The 18,599-nt window shown below is 45.0% G+C and overlaps 1 protein-coding gene across 3 annotated transcripts in view; it reads left to right on the top strand.

The window, feature by feature from the left end:
• The first annotated feature begins 594 nt into the window (after positions 1-594).
• The window catches only part of Gspt1 (G1 to S phase transition 1), a 30,586-nt gene continuing 12,581 nt past the window's right edge, over positions 595-18,599 (top strand). Inside the window, exons 1-6 of one of the 3 annotated variants that reach the window (XM_074059631.1) lie at positions 595-979; positions 14,322-14,366; positions 14,458-14,499; positions 15,496-15,723; positions 16,718-16,751; positions 17,972-18,049. In XM_074059631.1, the coding sequence (XP_073915732.1) occupies positions 14,478-14,499; positions 15,496-15,723; positions 16,718-16,751; positions 17,972-18,049 (362 nt within the window). In that variant the 5' untranslated portion in view covers positions 595-979; positions 14,322-14,366; positions 14,458-14,477. Of the gene's footprint in view, positions 980-1,040; positions 1,644-14,321; positions 14,367-14,457; positions 14,500-15,495; positions 15,724-16,717; positions 16,752-17,971; positions 18,050-18,599 lie in introns of those variants that run through there. The other 2 variants (XM_074059630.1, XM_020167259.2) reach the window with 2 other exon arrangements.

Here is an 18,599-nt window from a genome sequence, read left to right as displayed (position 1 = left end):
TGTCTAGACTCCTTTTAGAAAAAGCAAAAAACAAAACAAAACAAAAAACCCAACAATATGTTTTTCTCTTGTCTTGGGCTCCACATGGTGAATTACAGGAGAATTTACTAGGCACTCAGAACAATACGCCTTCCTAATTCATGCAGTAAGAGCTTTCAAAAAGCCTCCTCTCTCTTTTTACTTTTCCCAGGCTTACCTAAACGCCCCCAATACTTAGAATAACTTACACCTAACGTGGCACAAGAAACAGCCCGGTACCATACAGGTCCAGGTGGAGCGGGACGCATCAAGGGAAATGCAGTTTAATCTGCAAGGAGCCGGAAGGAATGGGTGCTGGAGAGGCTCCGGTGAGGGGAGTCCCCCAAGTTTCCAGTTAACGATCCCTCCGCCCGGCACAGCCTGGGCCCGGACCTTTACGCGCCACGCTGCGGTCTAAGGTGTATCATCTCTCGGTTTTATTGTCGAGGTTCCAAAAGAACACATAAAAGGAAAGACGCTCTGCGTCGGCTTTGAAATGTAGGGCAAGCTCCGGCTGGGGTAGGGAGACTACGAGGGAGAGAAATGAGGCAGGATGGGTGGTGCACAGGGAGGGAGCAGAGCTTCAAGAGTTCAGACGATTTTTTCCCACGCTAGACCCGCTGTCCATTTTCCCATTTCCGGTGCCTCCCAGGCTGGAGTGGACCCTTGCGTTGGGGGTTGGTCCTCGGTTCCGCCCGGACTTGCGCACGGCCTGCCTCTGCCCTCACCCGGTGACAGGTGGGGCCACGAGCCGCCACCAGCCCTCCACCTCGTCGCCCGGCCTGCCGGAAACTAGAACCGCTTCCGGTTGCGCCCGGCCCCTGAACTCCGACTCCCATCGGCCCCCGCGAAAACCGCCCCGGGGGTCGCGCTGGAGCTGTCGGAACTCGTAGTTCCGTCTTCAGCCGCGCTTCATAGCCGGAAACGGGGGCGGACGGGGCCGGGAACTACGGAGGCGAAGGTACGGGTGGCAGCGAGGGGTCAATCAGCGCCGGGCGTGGGGTTGGCGGCGAGGCCGGCGGCGGTGGTTGGGGTTGGGTGGGAGGAGATCTACTGGCACACACGAGGTGGAGGGCTGAGCCGCCGCCGTTGTCGCGAGTGCGGAGTCGGGACTAGAGCTGCTTTCGCGGCAACGCCGGAGATCGTGTCGCTGGTCGCCGGCCCTTGTGTCTGTCTGTCTTCCTTGGGGTCAGCGCGGCCTGCTCCGCCCCGGCGGGACGCCCCCGCCTCCATTTCCCGCCCTCTCTTCACCACACACACGGCCCCCCCGATCATGGATCCCGGCAGTGGTGGTGGCGGCGGCGGCGGCGGCGGCGGCAGCGGCAGCAGTGGCAGCAGCAGCGACTCGGCGCCCGACTGCTGGGACCAAGCGGACATGGAGGCCCCCGGGCCGGGCCCCTGCGGTGGTGGCGGCTCCTTGGCGGCGGCAGCCGAGGCCCAGCGGGAGAACCTGAGCGCGGCCTTCAGCCGGCAACTCAACGTCAACGCCAAGCCCTTCGTGCCCAACGTCCACGCCGCGGAGTTCGTGCCGTCCTTCCTGCGGGGCCCGGCTCAGTCGCCGCCTCTCCCGGCCGGCGGGGCAGCCGGCGACCACGGAGCGGGCAGCGGCGCGGGAGGCCCTTCGGGTAAAGGGCCTGGGCGCGGGACCCATCGGGTCGGGTCGGGTCGGGTCGGGTGGGAGGGACTGGAGGGACGCGCGGCCACGAGCTCGGGGCACGTGGGGCGCTGACAGCGGCGCCCGCCGGTCAGGGTGGGGCGTCCCGAACCCGGATCCCCGGCGAGGCCAGGGGTCGCCCCTCCCCTGGAGACCCGCAGTCACCCTTGAGAATGGGGACTGTATGGGACGAAGAGGACTCGCGGCCGGCCAGCGCCACGAGGCCCGGGAGTGGGGACAGATGGAGCCGGGCGGTGGGCGTCGAGAAAGGCGAGACTTGGGGAGGACGAATGAATGCCGGACTTGTCCCTTCGTCGTAGGCCCTGAGCCTCCCCTGCTGCCGCTCCTGCTCTTGGAATCATAATTACGTTTTAAATATCTATGGCACCGAACCGTCCTGAAGGAATCCCAAGATGCATTGCAGCCGAGCGGTCGGTCAGGAACTGTCGGTCGGCTCGCCATACAAAGATCTTTTTTTTTTTTTTTTCCCCTACCCTTAACATTTTGTATGCTTGAAAAGTTGAGAAAGTTCAGATTACTCACTTAATAAGAACGTACGGTAGGAAACCGCATCGATTTACATGCTGATTTTTCTGAAGCCGGATTTAGACTTTCCTCCTTTGTTAGTGACACGTTTAGAATTTTCACTGCTTTAAGATCCTTGACCTTACTGGGGTTGCTTGGTGTAAAACGCAGTTTGTGTCGGTAGCCTGGTCTGTTTCTTGAGACACTGGAATACTTACAACTTGATGGTTGTCAATGGCCAGAAATTTCTACACATACTTTCCTGTGATTTCAAGTCTTTAATAACTGCCTTTATTTAGAAGCCGCTTAAGTGGTAGGTAGCAGGCTTTCAGATACTGATTTTGTAAAAATGTCCAATGAGTGAACTTAAGTATTCTCCCCGTACTGGTGTTTGAGGAACTGTCAGTATTGTCTTAAAGAAAAAAAGGAAAAAGGCCGTAATCCTTTAATTAATAATCAAATAGTTCTTTGATTATTTCTCTAGGACCTTGGTGGGCTGAATCAGAGACTTTGCCAGCTCATTGTAAGTGAGAGCATATTGTTGATTCCTCTGTGGAAAGTTCTGTATTGCAGCCAGATGTGACCTGTATTACCGGTGCTCGCCTGAAATACCTGCAATCCCAGCACTGGAGGCTGACTCGGGAGGGTTGGTGTTTCAGGCCGGCTCAGGCAACAGTGAGACCCTGTTTGGGTGGTGGTGGGGAAGTTCTGTATTGTAGTGTTTGTTAGATTAAATGCTCTTGGAGTTTAGTTTCTCTGAAACTTCTGCTACAGTTTGCTCTAGAGGTAAAAGGATGGAGTTTGGAGAAATAACTTCTGTGAAGAATGTAGGAGAACACACAGTTTGGATTTTGGTTATGCTTATTGACTGGTATTTTATTTGTGAGGGTGGTTGATGTTTTCCTTTTGAACGAGGAAGCTTTGGTCACTTGAACTAGTTCAAGTAGTAGGAGCACCAGCTCCTACAACTGCTTAGTGCCCAGTAGGTTCCATCTATCTAGTCATTTTCTTTCTTGGTCTCCCTCTTTTCACTGGAGCCACCAGCACCAGTCTGAGTAAACGTGACTCCCTTTACAGCTGATGCAGCCATCAGCAATTTAAGGGACAACCATCCCTAGAGCCAGGCGTGGTTTTTGAGTGATTGGGCGGTACTCTTTCTTGCTGACATTCACTAATGCCTTAGGAAGTGCTTGTCAGGGAGTCCTTGTGTTGTGGTAATTTTTTTTTCTAATCAAAAATCTATTTTGGTATCAATGACTGTTTCATTTGCTTCTGTGAAATGTCACTTAATGCTGAAACAATGATGGTGTGTGGGATATCTGAAAAAGAACAGATTTTCTAAATTGAGCTGCAGAGCCAGGTAGGAATGTTAGCCTCACCTGGGTGTCTAAGACGAATGAGATCCAGAAAGTGCCACCATCAGTGATGTAGAGAGAAGTGCCAGGAAGATTGGAAATAGCACCTAGACTGCAACTTCCCAGGGAACCCAAAAGTTTGCAAGTTTGTTATAGCAAAGAAATGGACAGTAGGGTTGAGGCCTAGTCTTTCATTGTCAAGCCATAGCTGAAATTCACAGTTGGGAGTGTTTTTAAACTAGACACCCAGCTATGGAATAACTTCTAACAGTGCCTGTCTACAGTGGATAGCTGTCATTTTTCCCAGAAACAGGCTGGTCTGTCCTTTCTCCAAAATAACAGTGCTGCTTGGAGCGAATGTCATTCAACTTCGCAGAAAGCTGATGGGTATATATGGCCTGTGTTCAGCCATCTCAACTCAGAACTGGAGAGTCAGTATGTTGACCTTGGATCTCTGAAAATAGAAGAATATAGGTTTCCAAAAAATGATTAAATAGAGCCTATGTAAATGCAATTAAGCATAATCCATTTAAGTGCAATTCTCTGCAGAGCCAACTAAATTGGCCAAGTGATTCTCATTAAAATGCTCCCCGCCAGGTGCCATGGCTCATGCCTGTAATCCTAGCTACTCAGGAGGCAGAGATCAGGAGGATCGTGGTTCAAAGCCAGCCTGGGTCAGTAGTTCTCTTGACCTTATCTCAAAAATAACCATCACCAAAAAAAGGGAGGGGGGGCTGGTGGAGTGGCTCAAGGTGAAGGCCCTGAGTTCAAGGTGTATGTGGGGGAAATGAATGAAAATGTAGAAGACAAAGGTTAACGTGACTAGAACAGACATCTTCTGAAGGAATGTTCCAGTTTGTACCTCACTGGGTCTTTTTTATTGCTAGATGGGAGCCAGCCTGAGCAGTGTTAAGTAATCAGGGTTACTTGAATTCTCAGAGCAGCAGGAGTGTCTGAAGTAATGGTGTTAGTGTTCTTCACACCCTCCCACTTCCATTGCCTCTCAGAACTCCACCAGTAAGAAGAGTGTAAGACAAAACTGCAGTCTGTAGCACCTCCTTAGAGCACTGAGCAAAATTATATTGTGGGATTTAAAGGAAAATGCTTTGGGTATTGGTTTTTGCTGAATGCTTTTTTTTTTGTGAGGAGGAGACTTTTAATGATTGAGGTATAAGTCATCCACAACAAAATTCATTTTTTTTTTTTTTGTCAGCACTGGGGTTTGAACTCAGAGCCTCATGCTTGCTAGGCAGACGCTCTACCACTTGAGCCACTGTGCCAGCTCCAAAATTCACTTTTAAAAATGCACAAGTAAGTGTTTTTTTTAGTATATTTGTAAAGTTAAGCAACCAGTGCTACTTGATGGATGCTTTGTGATCACTGGCTATTCTCAAAAGTGATGTCTTCTGGGCCACCAGGGTAGAGAGGATTCAGAACAAACATGTTTGTCCAGAGACGCTCTTACACGTCTTGCATTAAACGCACCTGCTAAAGATTAAATAGATAAGCCCCACCACCACCACGTGTGCTGGTGATGGAACCCAGGGCCTCGCTCAGTGCTCTGCCACTGAGCCCCAGCCCCAGCCTAGGGTTCTTGGTCTGGGATTTGTTTGAGGGCTTCAGTGCCTGCAGTGACAGTACTGACATAAAGGCGCTCTCAGGTTCATTGGGACTCTTAACTGGAATAGAGTGGGAGAGGAGATGGCGGTAATATAGGGCCTCTAGTTTCCCCTTTCCCTGCCTCAGCCTACTGTTCACCAGCTTTTGCCTCGTTCCATGGGCTCCTGTGTATGAGTGACTTGCGTAAGGACTGACGGAACAAGTGATGGCAGCAGCTAGTGCTGTGCTAGGTTGAGCAGCTGTTTGAACTGGAAATTTTGACGAAACAAGCCTCTTTGGAGCAGGTGTGATCCGGCGCTGTTAGTACAAAGCTTATTTGCTTCGTTCTTTATTTTTCACCTTTTCTGAACTTAGCAATGAAAATTCATCAGGACAAGTTAGGGAAATATTGTAGAGGACAAATTGTAAGTCTTGATTCGCTTTAGAATATTAAAAATAGAATTGTTCTGGTTGAAGAGAAAGGAAGGAAAAAGATTTGATAACCTTTTGGGGTGAGTTAACAGTATTAGAATGGAATTTTTTTTGCAAGTGACTCAGGTTGCATAAATCGTGGTCCTCAAGGAGACTAGAAAGGGACCAAATAACAGCCATACAAAGGGGTAGGGGCTTCAGAGCTGAGAATTCAGAATCCCTCTGTAAATCACTTCATCTTCTTCCCTTAGTCACAAAACAGAAGAGGTGTCTGTTTTCTGCTAAGAATTCTTGGAGTAATACCTTGGTTTTGTTTAAGTTTTGTTAAGATGGGTGGAACAGAGCCCTGTTACCTTGTTACAGCACTGTGTCTTTGATCCAGCAAGCAGTGACTTTAGTTACTGCGAGTGTGTCCTGGCTGGTGTATTCACACAGGTTAGTGTAGAATTTTGTCATTCTTCCCTCAGCTCTTGAACATTTTTGGGAAGCAGGAACTTTGCCACTAATGAAGGTTCTTGATTATAGTGAGGTCTTTCACCTTTGCCAGTTGTTGATTTCATACCAAGGCTGCTCAGAGGTTTGTCTTTGTTCTCAGTAGCTTTTAACACAGCATACCATGGCAGTAGGTATCTTGTTTGTTCATAAATTGCTTTGTTCTTAGGGAACTTAGTTGCTACTGTCCTCCAAGTTGAACCAGTTTCCCATCTTAGAACCAGTAAGGGTTTCCCGAGCATCTTTGATTAGTCTAGCCTAGAAGAGGTGATGTTTAATTCCAAGATTCTTGCCAGCTGGGTGATTACGTGTCATTGCACTTGGAAACAAGTGCATCCTGCTAAGTGTTCCGTGCCCATCTCCTTTGGGACACTTCTCTTTGTATTTTACCAGGGCTATCTACCAGGGCTTACATATTTTAACACACCACAAATTGTTTCTGAAGTAGATGGGATATAAATCATAACAAGACTGTTGGGTTGCCTGAGAAACAGGGGACTTGCAGTTACTGTACGGACAGCCTTGTCAGGCTGCTGTGTGGCTCTGCTGTAATGAGCGGATCAGTAGGTTTCTAGAACGGGCAGGCTGCAAGTGGCTCTAGTGGACGTATGGTCCGTTTTGGATAAAGAAACTAAGCCTAGGTTTGCTAAGTGATCGCCCAAGGTCACTCACAGAGTTAATGACACAGTTGAATCTGGAATCTAGATTTGCCAACTGCTAGTTTAAGACTTTCTGCCACGCCATGCTGTTTAGTAATGGAGAAGGGGGCATGCCTGCAGCTAATTACTGCAACCAGCATGGCTTTTCTGACACAGAGCCACAGAATTTGCCTCCCTCATGTTTCATTCTTAAGGGTTTATAATTAGTACAGGGCTTTGAAGTGCTTGCTGTAATGATGCGTTTATTAAGGAGTTACTGCTTAGTAGGCCCTTCTCATTTAGTCTCCTCAGTGGTCTCTTGATGCTTAGGTACCCCTGACCCATTTTACAGATGTAAAAAGTACAGCTTGAAAAAGCTAAATTATTTAGTGAGGCGCATCCATGAGTAAGTGAAGAGTGGGCATTAGGATCTAGGTCGATTTTAAACCTTGTTCTAGCAGTAGTGACTGGTAGTGCTTACTTTGTAGTTTTATGGTCTTTTTGGCTGAGGTACCTTTTTTTTTTTTTGGTGGGACTGGGGTTTAAATTCAGGGCTTCCCACTTGCAAAGCAGGCTCTCTACTGCTTGAGCTACCCTCCTGTTCATTTTGCTCTAGCTATTTTGGAGATGGGGTCTTGTGAGCTATTTGCCCTGGCTGGCCTTGAGCCTGGATCCTCCCCATCTCAGCCTCCCCAGCAGCTAGGATTACAGGCATGAGCCATCAGCACCTGACTTGGCTAAGACACTTTTTTCAAAAACCTGACCCATGAGTTTGAACTAGGGCATTGTTTCCATGTTCTCTCTCAGAAGTAGCAGAATGACATAAGTAAGCAAGCTCTAATTTATAATACTACTTTGTAATTGCTTCCTTCTGCTTTTAAGAAAACGTTGGTATTTTGCTGCTTTATGCCTCTGCCAATGCTTTTGTGCCCTCCTTCCTTCCTGGCTTCCTCTCCTTCTCTCTTCTCTTTCTTCCCTCCTTCCTTTATTTATTTACTTATTTATTTTTGTGGTGATGGTACTAAGGTTTAAACTCAGGGCATGTTTGTTAGGCAGGCGCTTTACCACTTGAGCTACTCTGCCAGCCCTTTATGTGTGTGTTGGGTATTTTTGAGATAGGGTCTCATGAACTATTTGCTTGGGGCTTCGAACCGTGATCCTCCTGATCTCTGCCTCCTGCATAGCTAGAATTATAGGCATGAGCCTGTGATGATGACTCCTGGCCATTGTTCCATTTTTTTGAAATGGGGTCTTCTGTGTTGCCCGGACTGGTCTTGAATTCCTGGGCTCAAGCAATCTTGCTTTGGTCTCCCAAGTACCTTTGCCACCACTCTCGATGTGCCACCACACCCAGGTTTTTGCCTTTTCATTTTTTTAGGGTGCTTAATAATTAAGACAAAACGGTTGACTTTATGTGTTTTGCAGACGTTTCTGTTTGACGTCTGCTTTTACTGTTTTCCAGTATTGGCCTACAAGAACAATTCCTCAGTATCAGTTTTGGTGAGATGATAGTGATTCCTGAGTGCCTGTGGAGTTTTCTTCCTTATTTAAGCTGTACTCTAATGTCTGGGATGTGGTGCCTTCCTGACCTGTTCTTTGAAAGTTGGCACATTTAAGTCGTTTTTACTCTGTATATTCTTCATGGAAATTCAGTGACTGGATAGAGTTGGGTGGTGAGGAAAGAAGTGATGAGACTACAGGAGGTATTGTGAAACCACAGGACCTGCTGAAGTTAGTTCAGTACTGGCTGATTGTGTGCATGGTACACTGTGCCACCTGTGTGGCAGGCCAGACTACAAGAGCAGTTTCCAGATTCCAGAAACTCACCTAGCACAGCCATTCTGGAAGTCTAATCTCCTAGGAAACAGGAACTAAGATGGATGTAGGTACCTTGAATTCCAAGGGTATCCTGTCCTAGAGAGGAGATTACTTACTACTAGCCCTTGCCAGTGTAGGGTGGGTAGGGAAGGGACTAGAATAGTTTTGGAGAATTAGGTAAGCCAAATGTTGGCGTCAATGGATGGAACCTAGGGCCTGGCCCATGCTAGGCTGGTGCTCTCCCACTGAGCTGTGCTCCTGCCAAGGAGGAGTCCTGAGTGTGAACCTTAAATCCAGTGCACAGCCACATGCACCAATTGAAGTGAAATGGAAAGTTCAGTTCCTCTATTACAGTAGCCCTGTGGTCAGTGACACATCCAGGACATCACCATCGTTGTAGAAGCTTGTATCAGACAGAATTTTGTTGTCTTTATTCGTACTTGTGGCTCCTGTGAAGGCACTGAAGGTTTTTTCTTTGCGTAGATCGTTTAACAGGACATGTTAAACATTTGTCATTGTTTAATGTGTAAATAGTTAAAGATGAGTTTTATAGCAAAAGCAGTAAACGTTTAAGTAGCTGATTTATGAAATATATAGCTTAGACGTTTGTGTTTAAACCCTGTAACTTGACCAAAACATAGCTATCATACCTGCCATGACTATTGGCCATCTTGTGCTGTATCAATGAGCTGGCCAAACAGTCATCTGAGTTCAAATCCTTTGATCCTTGATGAAACCTTAAAGAAATTTTATGCCTTTAGCTGGGGATTTAGCTTAGTGAAAGAGTGCTTGCCTACCATAGACTGTGAGTCTGATTCCAGCAAAATATGTTTTTCCATTTTTTATTAGGGTGTATTTATTGTACAGAGAGGATTCATCGTGACAGTTCAGATTAGCCTCATGTTGTATACTGGTTACATTGCTCCCCAACGTCCCCCCCTGCAACCCTTTTCCCACCACACTTAAAGCAATTGCAAGAGGTTTCATCATTCTGTTTCATGTGTGTATGTGAAGCCCATCATCCATGTTCCCTCACCTTCATCTCCTCCATTCCCCCTCCTCCTCCCACTAGCACCCCCCCCACTGTACCTATTTTACAGTCCAGTCTTTCATTATTAATTTCTAAGTCAGTGTTCAGAGGGTTTCTCAGAAGTATCCCACTGTAGTGTACTTTACTTTGGCCTGTTCAACCCCTTCTGTTACTCTCCTTTCCCCCTTCCCTCCCACCCCCATCATTCAACAGCTTCCAGTCCCCACCGTAGTGCCCTCTGCTTGCACAGGTGCAATGGAAATATTGGGTGTGGGGGGGGGTGGTACTGGAGCTTGAACTCAGAGCCTACACATTGAGCCACTCCACCAGCCCTTTTTTGTGATAGGTATTTTTGAGATAGGGTCTTGTGAACTACTTGCCCAGGCTGGCTTTGAGCCTTGATCCTCCTTATCTTTGCCTCCTGAGTAGCTAGGATTACAGGCGTGAGCCACCGGTGCCTTGTGTATTTCAATATTGTTGATGCTCTGTCATTCTCTTTTCCTTTCTCTCCTCCCCTGAGTTCCGTAGAGTAGTTCCACTGTCACAAACATGTTCTACGTAAGTGTTTTTATAAGATCATCTTTGTTTTTTGTGTATATGTTTATCTTTTGGATCTGTCTAACACATAAGACAGAAAACATGCGCCTTTTGTCTTTCTGAGCCTGGCTTACTTCACTTAACATGGTGTCATTATTCCTTGTGGCTGAGTAAAACTCCATTGTGTACATATACCATAATTTCTTGATGCATTCATGAGTTGTAGGGCATCTGGGTTGTGTCCACAGTTTGGCTATTGTGAATAGTGCTGCAGTGAACATCGGTGTGCAGGTGTCTACTGTATCCTGACTTACATTCCTTCTGGTAGATACCCAGGAGTGGTATCACTGGATCGTATGGTAGGTCTAGTTTTAGTTTTTAAAGGAATCTCCATACTGCTCTTCATAATGTTTGTACTAATTTGCATTCCCACCAGCAGTGTATAGAGTTCCTCACCAACATTTGTTGTTGACAGTAGCCGTTCTAACTGAGGTGGGATAAAATCTTAGTGTAGCATTTTTGTTTTTGTGGTGGTACTGAGGTTTGAACTCAGGAGGTTCAAGCTTACTAGGAAGGCACTCTACCACTTGAGCCACCCCACCAGCCAATGTAGTTCTGATTTGCATTTCTTTTATAGCCAGGGAAGTTGAGCACTTCTTCATGTATTTATTGACCATTTGTACCTTTTCTTTGAAAATTGCTTACTCAGTTTTCGTGCCCATTTTTTCATTGGGTTGCTGATTCTTTGGGGGTTGAGTTTTTTGACTTTGCTATAGATGAGTACCCTTAAAAATTGAGGTAAAATTCCGAGTAACATAAAATTAAACTTTTTTTTTTTTTTGTGGTATTGGGGTTTGAACTCAGGGCCTATACCTTTAGCCACTCTATCAGCACCTTTTTGTGATGGGTTTTGTCAAGACAGGTTTTGAGAACTGTTTGCCTGGGCTGGTTCTGAACCATAATCCTCCTGATCTCTGCCTTCTGAGTAGCTAGAATTAAAGGTGTGAACCACCAGCACCTGGCAGAGTAAAACATTTTAAAGTGAACAACTCAGTGCCATTTGGAATGTTCACTGTGGTACAGGTAGCATCCTGTATGTAGTTCCAAACCATATCCACCCCCCATTCCCATTCCTCCCAACTTCTGCGGTCTTCAGTCTGCTTTCTGACTTCATGGATTTACCTGTTCTGAATATTTCACAGAAGTGGATCACACAGTATGTGACCATTAGTGTTCATGTGAGACACAATCAAACTGAATAATTTTAGGGCTGAGGGTCTATCTTAAGTAGTCTAGCACCTGCCTAGCAAGCAGGAGACCCTGAGTTCAACTTCTAGTACTGCCAAAAGACATTGGGCTCTCAGATGTCACCAGCATTGCCATTAGGTTTTTATTGTCAGTGGTCTGAAGGTTTCATGGAAGCTTTCTTCCACTGTGAGAAACTACAGTCAGTTTACTTTGGAGTCCTAACTTCATCTTGCATTACTGAGCACGTCATTGTTTTGGTACTTGATGCTGTCTTTGCCTCTGTAAGTTTTAAACTGTAGGGTGGTTTGAAAAACCATAAACAGAGTACATTATGCTGCATTATTCAGCCATGGAAGTGGTCATATGACCACCAGATGTCCTGTCCTGTCCTGTCCTGAGAAGTCCCCACGTCCTATGTGTGTAATTGCATATGTAAACCTGAGTTGGTGCCAGGAAAGAGATGGTGTATGAGTACCATTTGATTTTGAAAAGCTGGTTGACAGGAATATAGCAAGTGGTGGCAAAGCCCACCCTACCAGTTGTCTCAGTGTTTTTCATGCCTTAAAAATCTTGGTGCAGGCCAGGCATAATGGTGCACTTCTGTAATCCCAGCTAATTGTGAGGCAGAGGATCCAGGTTCTGGCCTGACCAGGCAAAAAGTTAGCAAGACCTCCATCTCAATGAATGAAGCTGGGTATGGTGGTACATGATTATAATACCAGCTTAATGGGAGGCGGAGGTAGGAGGATTGCAGTCTGAGGCTGACCCTGGGCAAAAAGCATGAGAGTCCATCTGAAAAATAACCAAAGCAAAAAAGGGCTGCAAGTATGGGGTCCTGAGTTCAAGCCCCAGTACTGAAAAACAACAACAAAAAACCTGGCACATCCTAACTGCCCATGATAGCTTAGTTTACCTTTGCAGGGATTTTCAGCAGGGGCTGTTAGAGGAGGATTTAGAAGGGAACCATAGTCTGTTCTGACCTGTGTGGGGTGGGAGCGATGCAGTGTCTTTCTGTCATGGGCTTTTTGAGGGACCTAGTGGCCTGCAATTAGCACACTAGAGGCTTAGTAGAGTTCAGTTCCTGTTGGTGCAGAGTGCCATCTCCTGTCCCTGCCTAGCACTGTGTGGACTTGGGGGTGCTTCATGCCGGCCCACCTATAAAGGACGCTGGGGCAGAGCTAGCTGGTGGAATGAAGATGGAGGTATTCAGGCAGTGAGTGGAATCTGCTGGTTTTTTGTTTTTGTTTTTGTTTTTAGTGAGAGGAATCTGGCGCTTGCTGAAAGTCTGGGTGCAAGGACTTCCTAAATTGATACCCTCTCTGAGGCCTGTCAGCTGCGTGTTGCCTCATTCCCAAAATGCCAGTGAAGTAAGTGACAGGGCAGGAGTTCAGTCCAGGAGTCCACTCAGGTGCAGGGTCCCTCCTCGGCCCTATGCCACTGCCTCTTTCTAAGTGGTCTGTGAACTCAATTTAGGATTAATTTCTTTTTCCTTACCCTGAAACTTTTCTTCAAAATAGAAAAGCAAGGTTGGGCACTGTGGCTCACATCTGTAATCCCAGCACTCAGGAGGCTGAGGCAGAAAGAGCTACATAGAGAGTTCAAGGTCATCCTGAGCTATATAGTGAGATATCCTGTCTTTAAGAAAAAAAAAATGCAAGGAAAGAAAAGCAAAAGAGGTGTAAGAAGTACAATTTCTGTCTCCTTGCAACAGTTTAAATGCTCTCCCACCCTCCCCGTATCTGTTGGTACTGTGGAAGTCTTGACTTACCCCCCTTCTCTTCCTGGCAGTGTGCCTCTACGTCGCTGTAGCTGTGCTGCTCTGCAGTCCAAAGGACATGCTTTCTTGCAGGGGTGATGCAGTCTTTTGCCTGGAGTGTCTCTCCTGCCCCAGAGCATCTGTACATGCCACGGATGTTCCTGAGTGACACTCTGAGTCTGTCACTTCTCTCTTCAAAAAGAAAAGAAAAAAGGCAGGCGTGGCACCTACTTGCAGTTCTAGCTACTAGGGAGTCTGAGGCAGGAGGTTCACAAGTTTGAGGCCAGCCTGGGCAGCTTAAGACGCTGCTGTCTTAGAATAAGAACAGAATGAAAGTAAAATAATATAAAGTGCTGGGGATGTAGCTCAGTAGTATAGTGCTTATCCCCAAAACAAACTTGGATGGCCTTATCTAGGAGGGACAGGAAATTACTCAACATTTGAAGTCACTAAAGATTGCACCCAGGGCCGGGGGCGTGGCTCACGTGACAGAGCTCCTGCCTAGCAAGCATGATGCCCTGAGTTCAAACCCCAGTACTGCAAAAAACATAGGTGTTAACTCTTCTGGGCAGCCATTTAAATGGGAGTTTTGGAGGTTACACATTCACTCTTGGAGAAAGCAAGAGCACTTTCATTCCAGAGTTTTGTTCAGGTTGATCAGATAGTAAAAATCAGACTTCCATATTTGGGCATCAGTGTATTATTTCTCCTACCTTTCTACAGGGATTACTTAAGTAGATGAGCAGTTTGACAGTTGGGAAACTGAATTGCTGCTTGATCTTAGACTTGTAGAGTAGAGCAAAAGTGCATTCTAGGAGTTACTTTTTCTTAAGTATTTTAAGGTCTCATATGTATTCCAGAGGCTTTACACGAGTGCCATTCATCTTTCGGGTCTCAAATTGACTTGTATCTTGGTAAGATATATAATAATTACAACCTTGGGTGAGAGGGTTGCCAAAAGAGAATGAGCAAAATCCAACTAATTTGGTCCGTGTTGGGCTGCTTAACATTTAAGGTGGTTGTTATTGGTAGTTTTTTTTTTTTTTAGTTAGTTTTAAAAGACTTCTGATTTGAACACTTGAGTTAGCTGCTTATTGGTCCTAGTTGTTGAGTTTTGTGGTGTGCTGCTGAACTAGTTGGTGATTTTTACTGTATGTTAAAAGCTAAGTCCTACAGTGTAAAGGTCTTAGTTTTAACAGAAACTATTTCTCTTGAACAGCCCCTGTGGAGTCCGCTCAAGAGGAGCAGTCACTACTGTGTGAAGGTAATTTTTTAAAGAAACATTGAGTTGTCTGTGGTGTGGAAAGCTGGACAGTGTTTTGTAAATGTGTGTTGTGTTTCCATCTCTTGTCTAGGTTCAAATTCAGCTGTTAGCATGGAACTTTCAGAACCCGTTGGTAAGCCTTTTCTGACCATCTTAATACAGTAATTTTGTTCTCTCTCTAGATTTGAGGTGCATTTGTGAGTGTTCTGGTTACTGCAGTGCCTGCACTAAAGACATGTTGAGTCCTTGCCGTTGGGACTTAGAAAGCAGGACTAATATGGACATGAACTCTGCCTTGAGAAATGAGTGATCGCAAACAGAATTTTGAGAAGGAATGCTAATGGCAATTTGAATAGTTGTACTTGCTTGTCTTTTTGTGAAAAGAGCCCTTCCTCCTTACCTTACATTTTATTGCTCTTCAGGGTTTCATATTCCCAAAGTGACTGTTAAAGTAGATGCCCATCTTATTACTAAAGAAAGATTAGGAAATACATCTGTATATCACAGTCCTCCTGTGTTTTGTTTGGTTTTTTTTTTTTTTTTTTTTGCCTCCAAGAAGAATTCTCAGATCTTTTTATTTTTGGCAGTACTGAGGTTTGAACCCAGGGCCTCACATTTGCTGGGCAGGCACTCTACCACTTGAGCACCCCTACCAGCCCTGTTTTGTGTTGGGTATTTTTGAGGTAAGGTCTCATGAACTGTTTGCCCAGGCTGGCTTCAAATCTTGATCCTCCTGATCTCTGCCTCCTGAGTAGCTAGGATTACAGGTGTGAGCCAGTGGTGCCCGGCATCCTGTGTTCTGATTTTTAAACTTTCCTGTATTTCTACATCAGGGCATCTTGACACTGGGGTGACAAGTCCTGTTGGGAATGTTAGCCCTTTTGTTGTTATTTGGTTTGCTTTAGGAAATGATGCCTTGCTACTGTAGCCATCTCAGAATCTCTGAGTCAGAGCTGACATCAGCAGTGAGGCCAGCTGGAAAGCTCTTGTCCCATTTTTGTTGTGAAGGAGACATTAGGAAATAGAACTTTAACAATATGATAAAGTTCAGTTGTCATGCTACAACATGTGTGTGTTCATGTGCAGGTACATCTTTTTCAGAATAGTTACTTAAAATGTCTTCTTTCAGTAGAAAATGGAGAGACTGATATGTCCCCAGAAGAATCATGGGAGCACAAAGAAGAAATAAGTGAAGCAGAGCCGGAGGGTGGTTCCTTGGGAGATGGAAGGCCGTCAGAAGAAAGTACCCATGAAATGATGGAAGAGGAAGAGGAAATACCAAAACCTAAATCTGTGGTTGCACCCCCAGGTGCTCCTAAAAAAGAACATGTCAATGTAGTGTTCATTGGGCACGTAGGTAAGTTACACTCACCGCAGTCACAAGACCAAGTATGTGACAGGTACGCCATAACACAGAACATGTACTTGGCTACCTAGAGACGGTTAGTGAGACTGACCAGAATTATCTAAAACGTCTTGCTGTGTGTCTGTGTCTGTCTGTCTGCCTGCTTGTGCCGGGGGTTGGACCAGGGCCTTACACATGCTAAAATGCCTCGATTTTTAACTTGCTACATTTCCTCAACTGTCAAAAAAATTGCCAGTATTTTTTCTTGAAGTTTAGGCCAATGAACAATTTTATAATGTCATAAAAGTAGGAAGGAAGTGAGCTTCAGTGTAGGTAATTAGTCTCTAGACTACTTTGGTGGCTCGGCATATGTTCCTAGTTTTTCATGTGTTCATTTCAGTAGGATTAACCTTATTACTTGGTAGTTTAATTTTGTGTGAAATAAATTAATAATCTGAAGTAACTTTTGGGTGCTTGCAAAAGTTGCAGGTTTAACCAACCAAATAAACCCTATATATTAAATGGCTGTTTTCTAATTATCAGGCCTAGCCTCAAAATTAAGAGAATAGAGAATCCTGTGCCATTTTTCTTTTGTCTCTTCCTTCCCCTTAATACAAAACACCACACTCCTTTTTAGAAGAAAAATTCTTCTTCCTTCCTCCACCTCCTCTTCCTCCTACTCTTCTTTCTTCTCCTTCATCATCATCACATTGTACAGGGTTTCACTGTGTAGCACAGGCTGGCCTCATCCTCCCGTCTGCTGGGATTACAGGTGTGCACCCCCACGCCTGGCTCTTTTCATCAGGAAAGTATTTCTGAGTGGTCTTAGTAGCCTCATTTTCCATGAAGAAGGTCACTAGGCTTTATGCCTCACATTCCTTTTACAGTTCACTTACTTCTGCAAGATTTAATTACACAAGCTACAAAGTAACTGTAGTTGTGTTTGCATATGCTAGTTGTTGTTTTTAGCCTCTAATTTGCATATTGTTGATGTTTTTACTTTTAGATGCGGGCAAGTCAACCATTGGAGGACAAATAATGTAAGTCCAACTTGTTTAAATAATAGCTAATTTGATTAAATGAATTTCAAGCAGCTGAAACGGCCCGCCCTAAGTTAAGAAAATTAATAGATCACCTGTAGAGAAGGCTAAGTAACTTTTGCAGTGTCATTACTGCGTTAATCACTTCAGACTCTCACTGAACACTCAATGTATTTCTAAAAACTGTAATTAGATTTTTTTTCACGAAAACCAGTACAGAACCCTAGATTACAGGAAGTCTTAGTCTCTTTTCAATATACAGATGGTCCCTCACATGAAATAATGCAAAAGCAATATGCATTCAGTAGAAACAGTACTTGAAAGTTTTTGATCTTTTCCTGAGCGGTGTGATCTTCCCTCATGATGCTGGCAGTGGCTGTGAGCTTTGGCTTGCGCTCAGTCGAGAGGAAACAGCGATCCTCTGGCCACCGCTGGTTGCAGTGCTCACTGAGTTTTGTGTTTTGTGACTTTGCCCAACTGTAGGCTAATGGAAGTATTCTGAGCATGGTTAAGGTAATTAGGCTAAGCTATTCTTCTGTACTTTAGGTGTTTAAAATGTATTTCTTCCTGGAGGTACAGCTCAGTGGTAGAGCACTTGCCTAGCAAGTGTCCCTAGCACCGCAAAAAAAAACCCTAGAAAATTAACATTGGTATACTACTACTAACTAAGCAGCAGCTCTTAATTGAACTTAGCTTTTCTGTGTTTTAGGATTTTTATATCTAGAATTCTGTATTGCATTTAGCCCGTGTATCTCCATGGTCCCCAACCTGTGGTGTTTTCTCAGACTTTCCTTCATCATGACCTTAGCAATCTTAAGAGTACTGCTGTTCAGTCATGTCACAGAATGTCCTTCACTGCGGATTGGTCTGATATTTTCTCACAGTTACATCAAGGTTGTGCATTTTGAGCAAGAACACCATAGAGGATGTATGTGTTCTTCATGTCTGGGGATGTGTGATGTCAGTAGCAGGTTTTACAAATTACCAATGGAACGAGCCAAGAGGACTCGGTTAGCATGCTGTCAGTACCATCCATTCCAAAGTTCTTACTTTTCCCCTTTACCTGATAATGTGAGACTGTGCACGTGCCCCTTTTCCACTTTTCAGTATACCACTGGTACGTTTACTTTAAAATAGCTGTGTTCAGAGTTGAGGGTCCCTCAATGGCTTTGATGCAATGTGACAAATTGTTTCCTTCTTTTTCTTTAACCCTTTTTTAGGTATTTAACTGGAATGGTTGACAAAAGGACACTCGAGAAATATGAAAGAGAAGCTAAAGAAAAAAACAGAGAAACTTGGTAATCTTCTATGACACTGAATTACTTGCAAGGAAACACTGTCCACTTCATACTTTTGTGGTCTGTGAAAACAATTTCTTAGCCAGGCATGATGGTGCACTCTTGTAGTCCCAGCTACTGAGGAGGTTGAGGCAGGGGGATTGCTTGAGTTTGAGGCTAGTCTGGACAACATGGTGAGGCCCTGTCTCAAAAACTTAGTGAAATAAATTCTTGCTGTTTAAAATGGCTTCATAATAAAAATGTTTCCTTTCTCCTCCTAATACTCAGTAGATTCGTTACTTAATGACATCATAATGTAGACAAAGGAAATTTAGAATCCATCCAAACATCTAGTAGTAGACTCATTGAATACATTACAAACACTGCATTTAATTGGAACGTTATATAACCACTGAAATACACTTACCATTTTTAATAAGCAGAAATAGAATTTAATGTTGCAGTAGCATTGGGCAGAAAGCAAGAAGCGTCACTGTACTTAGGGTCTGAAAGGTCATCATGGGAATAAATGCTGGGACAGGAAGGAATGGATGGAGCAGTGGAATGCCTG

This window comes from Castor canadensis, chromosome 17 (genome assembly GCF_047511655.1).
Source record: "Castor canadensis chromosome 17, mCasCan1.hap1v2, whole genome shotgun sequence".
In the NCBI taxonomy this organism is placed as follows: domain Eukaryota; kingdom Metazoa; phylum Chordata; class Mammalia; order Rodentia; family Castoridae; genus Castor; species Castor canadensis.
Note: the sequence above shows the minus strand (reverse complement) of the source record. Positions and strands in the feature narration are given on the sequence as shown.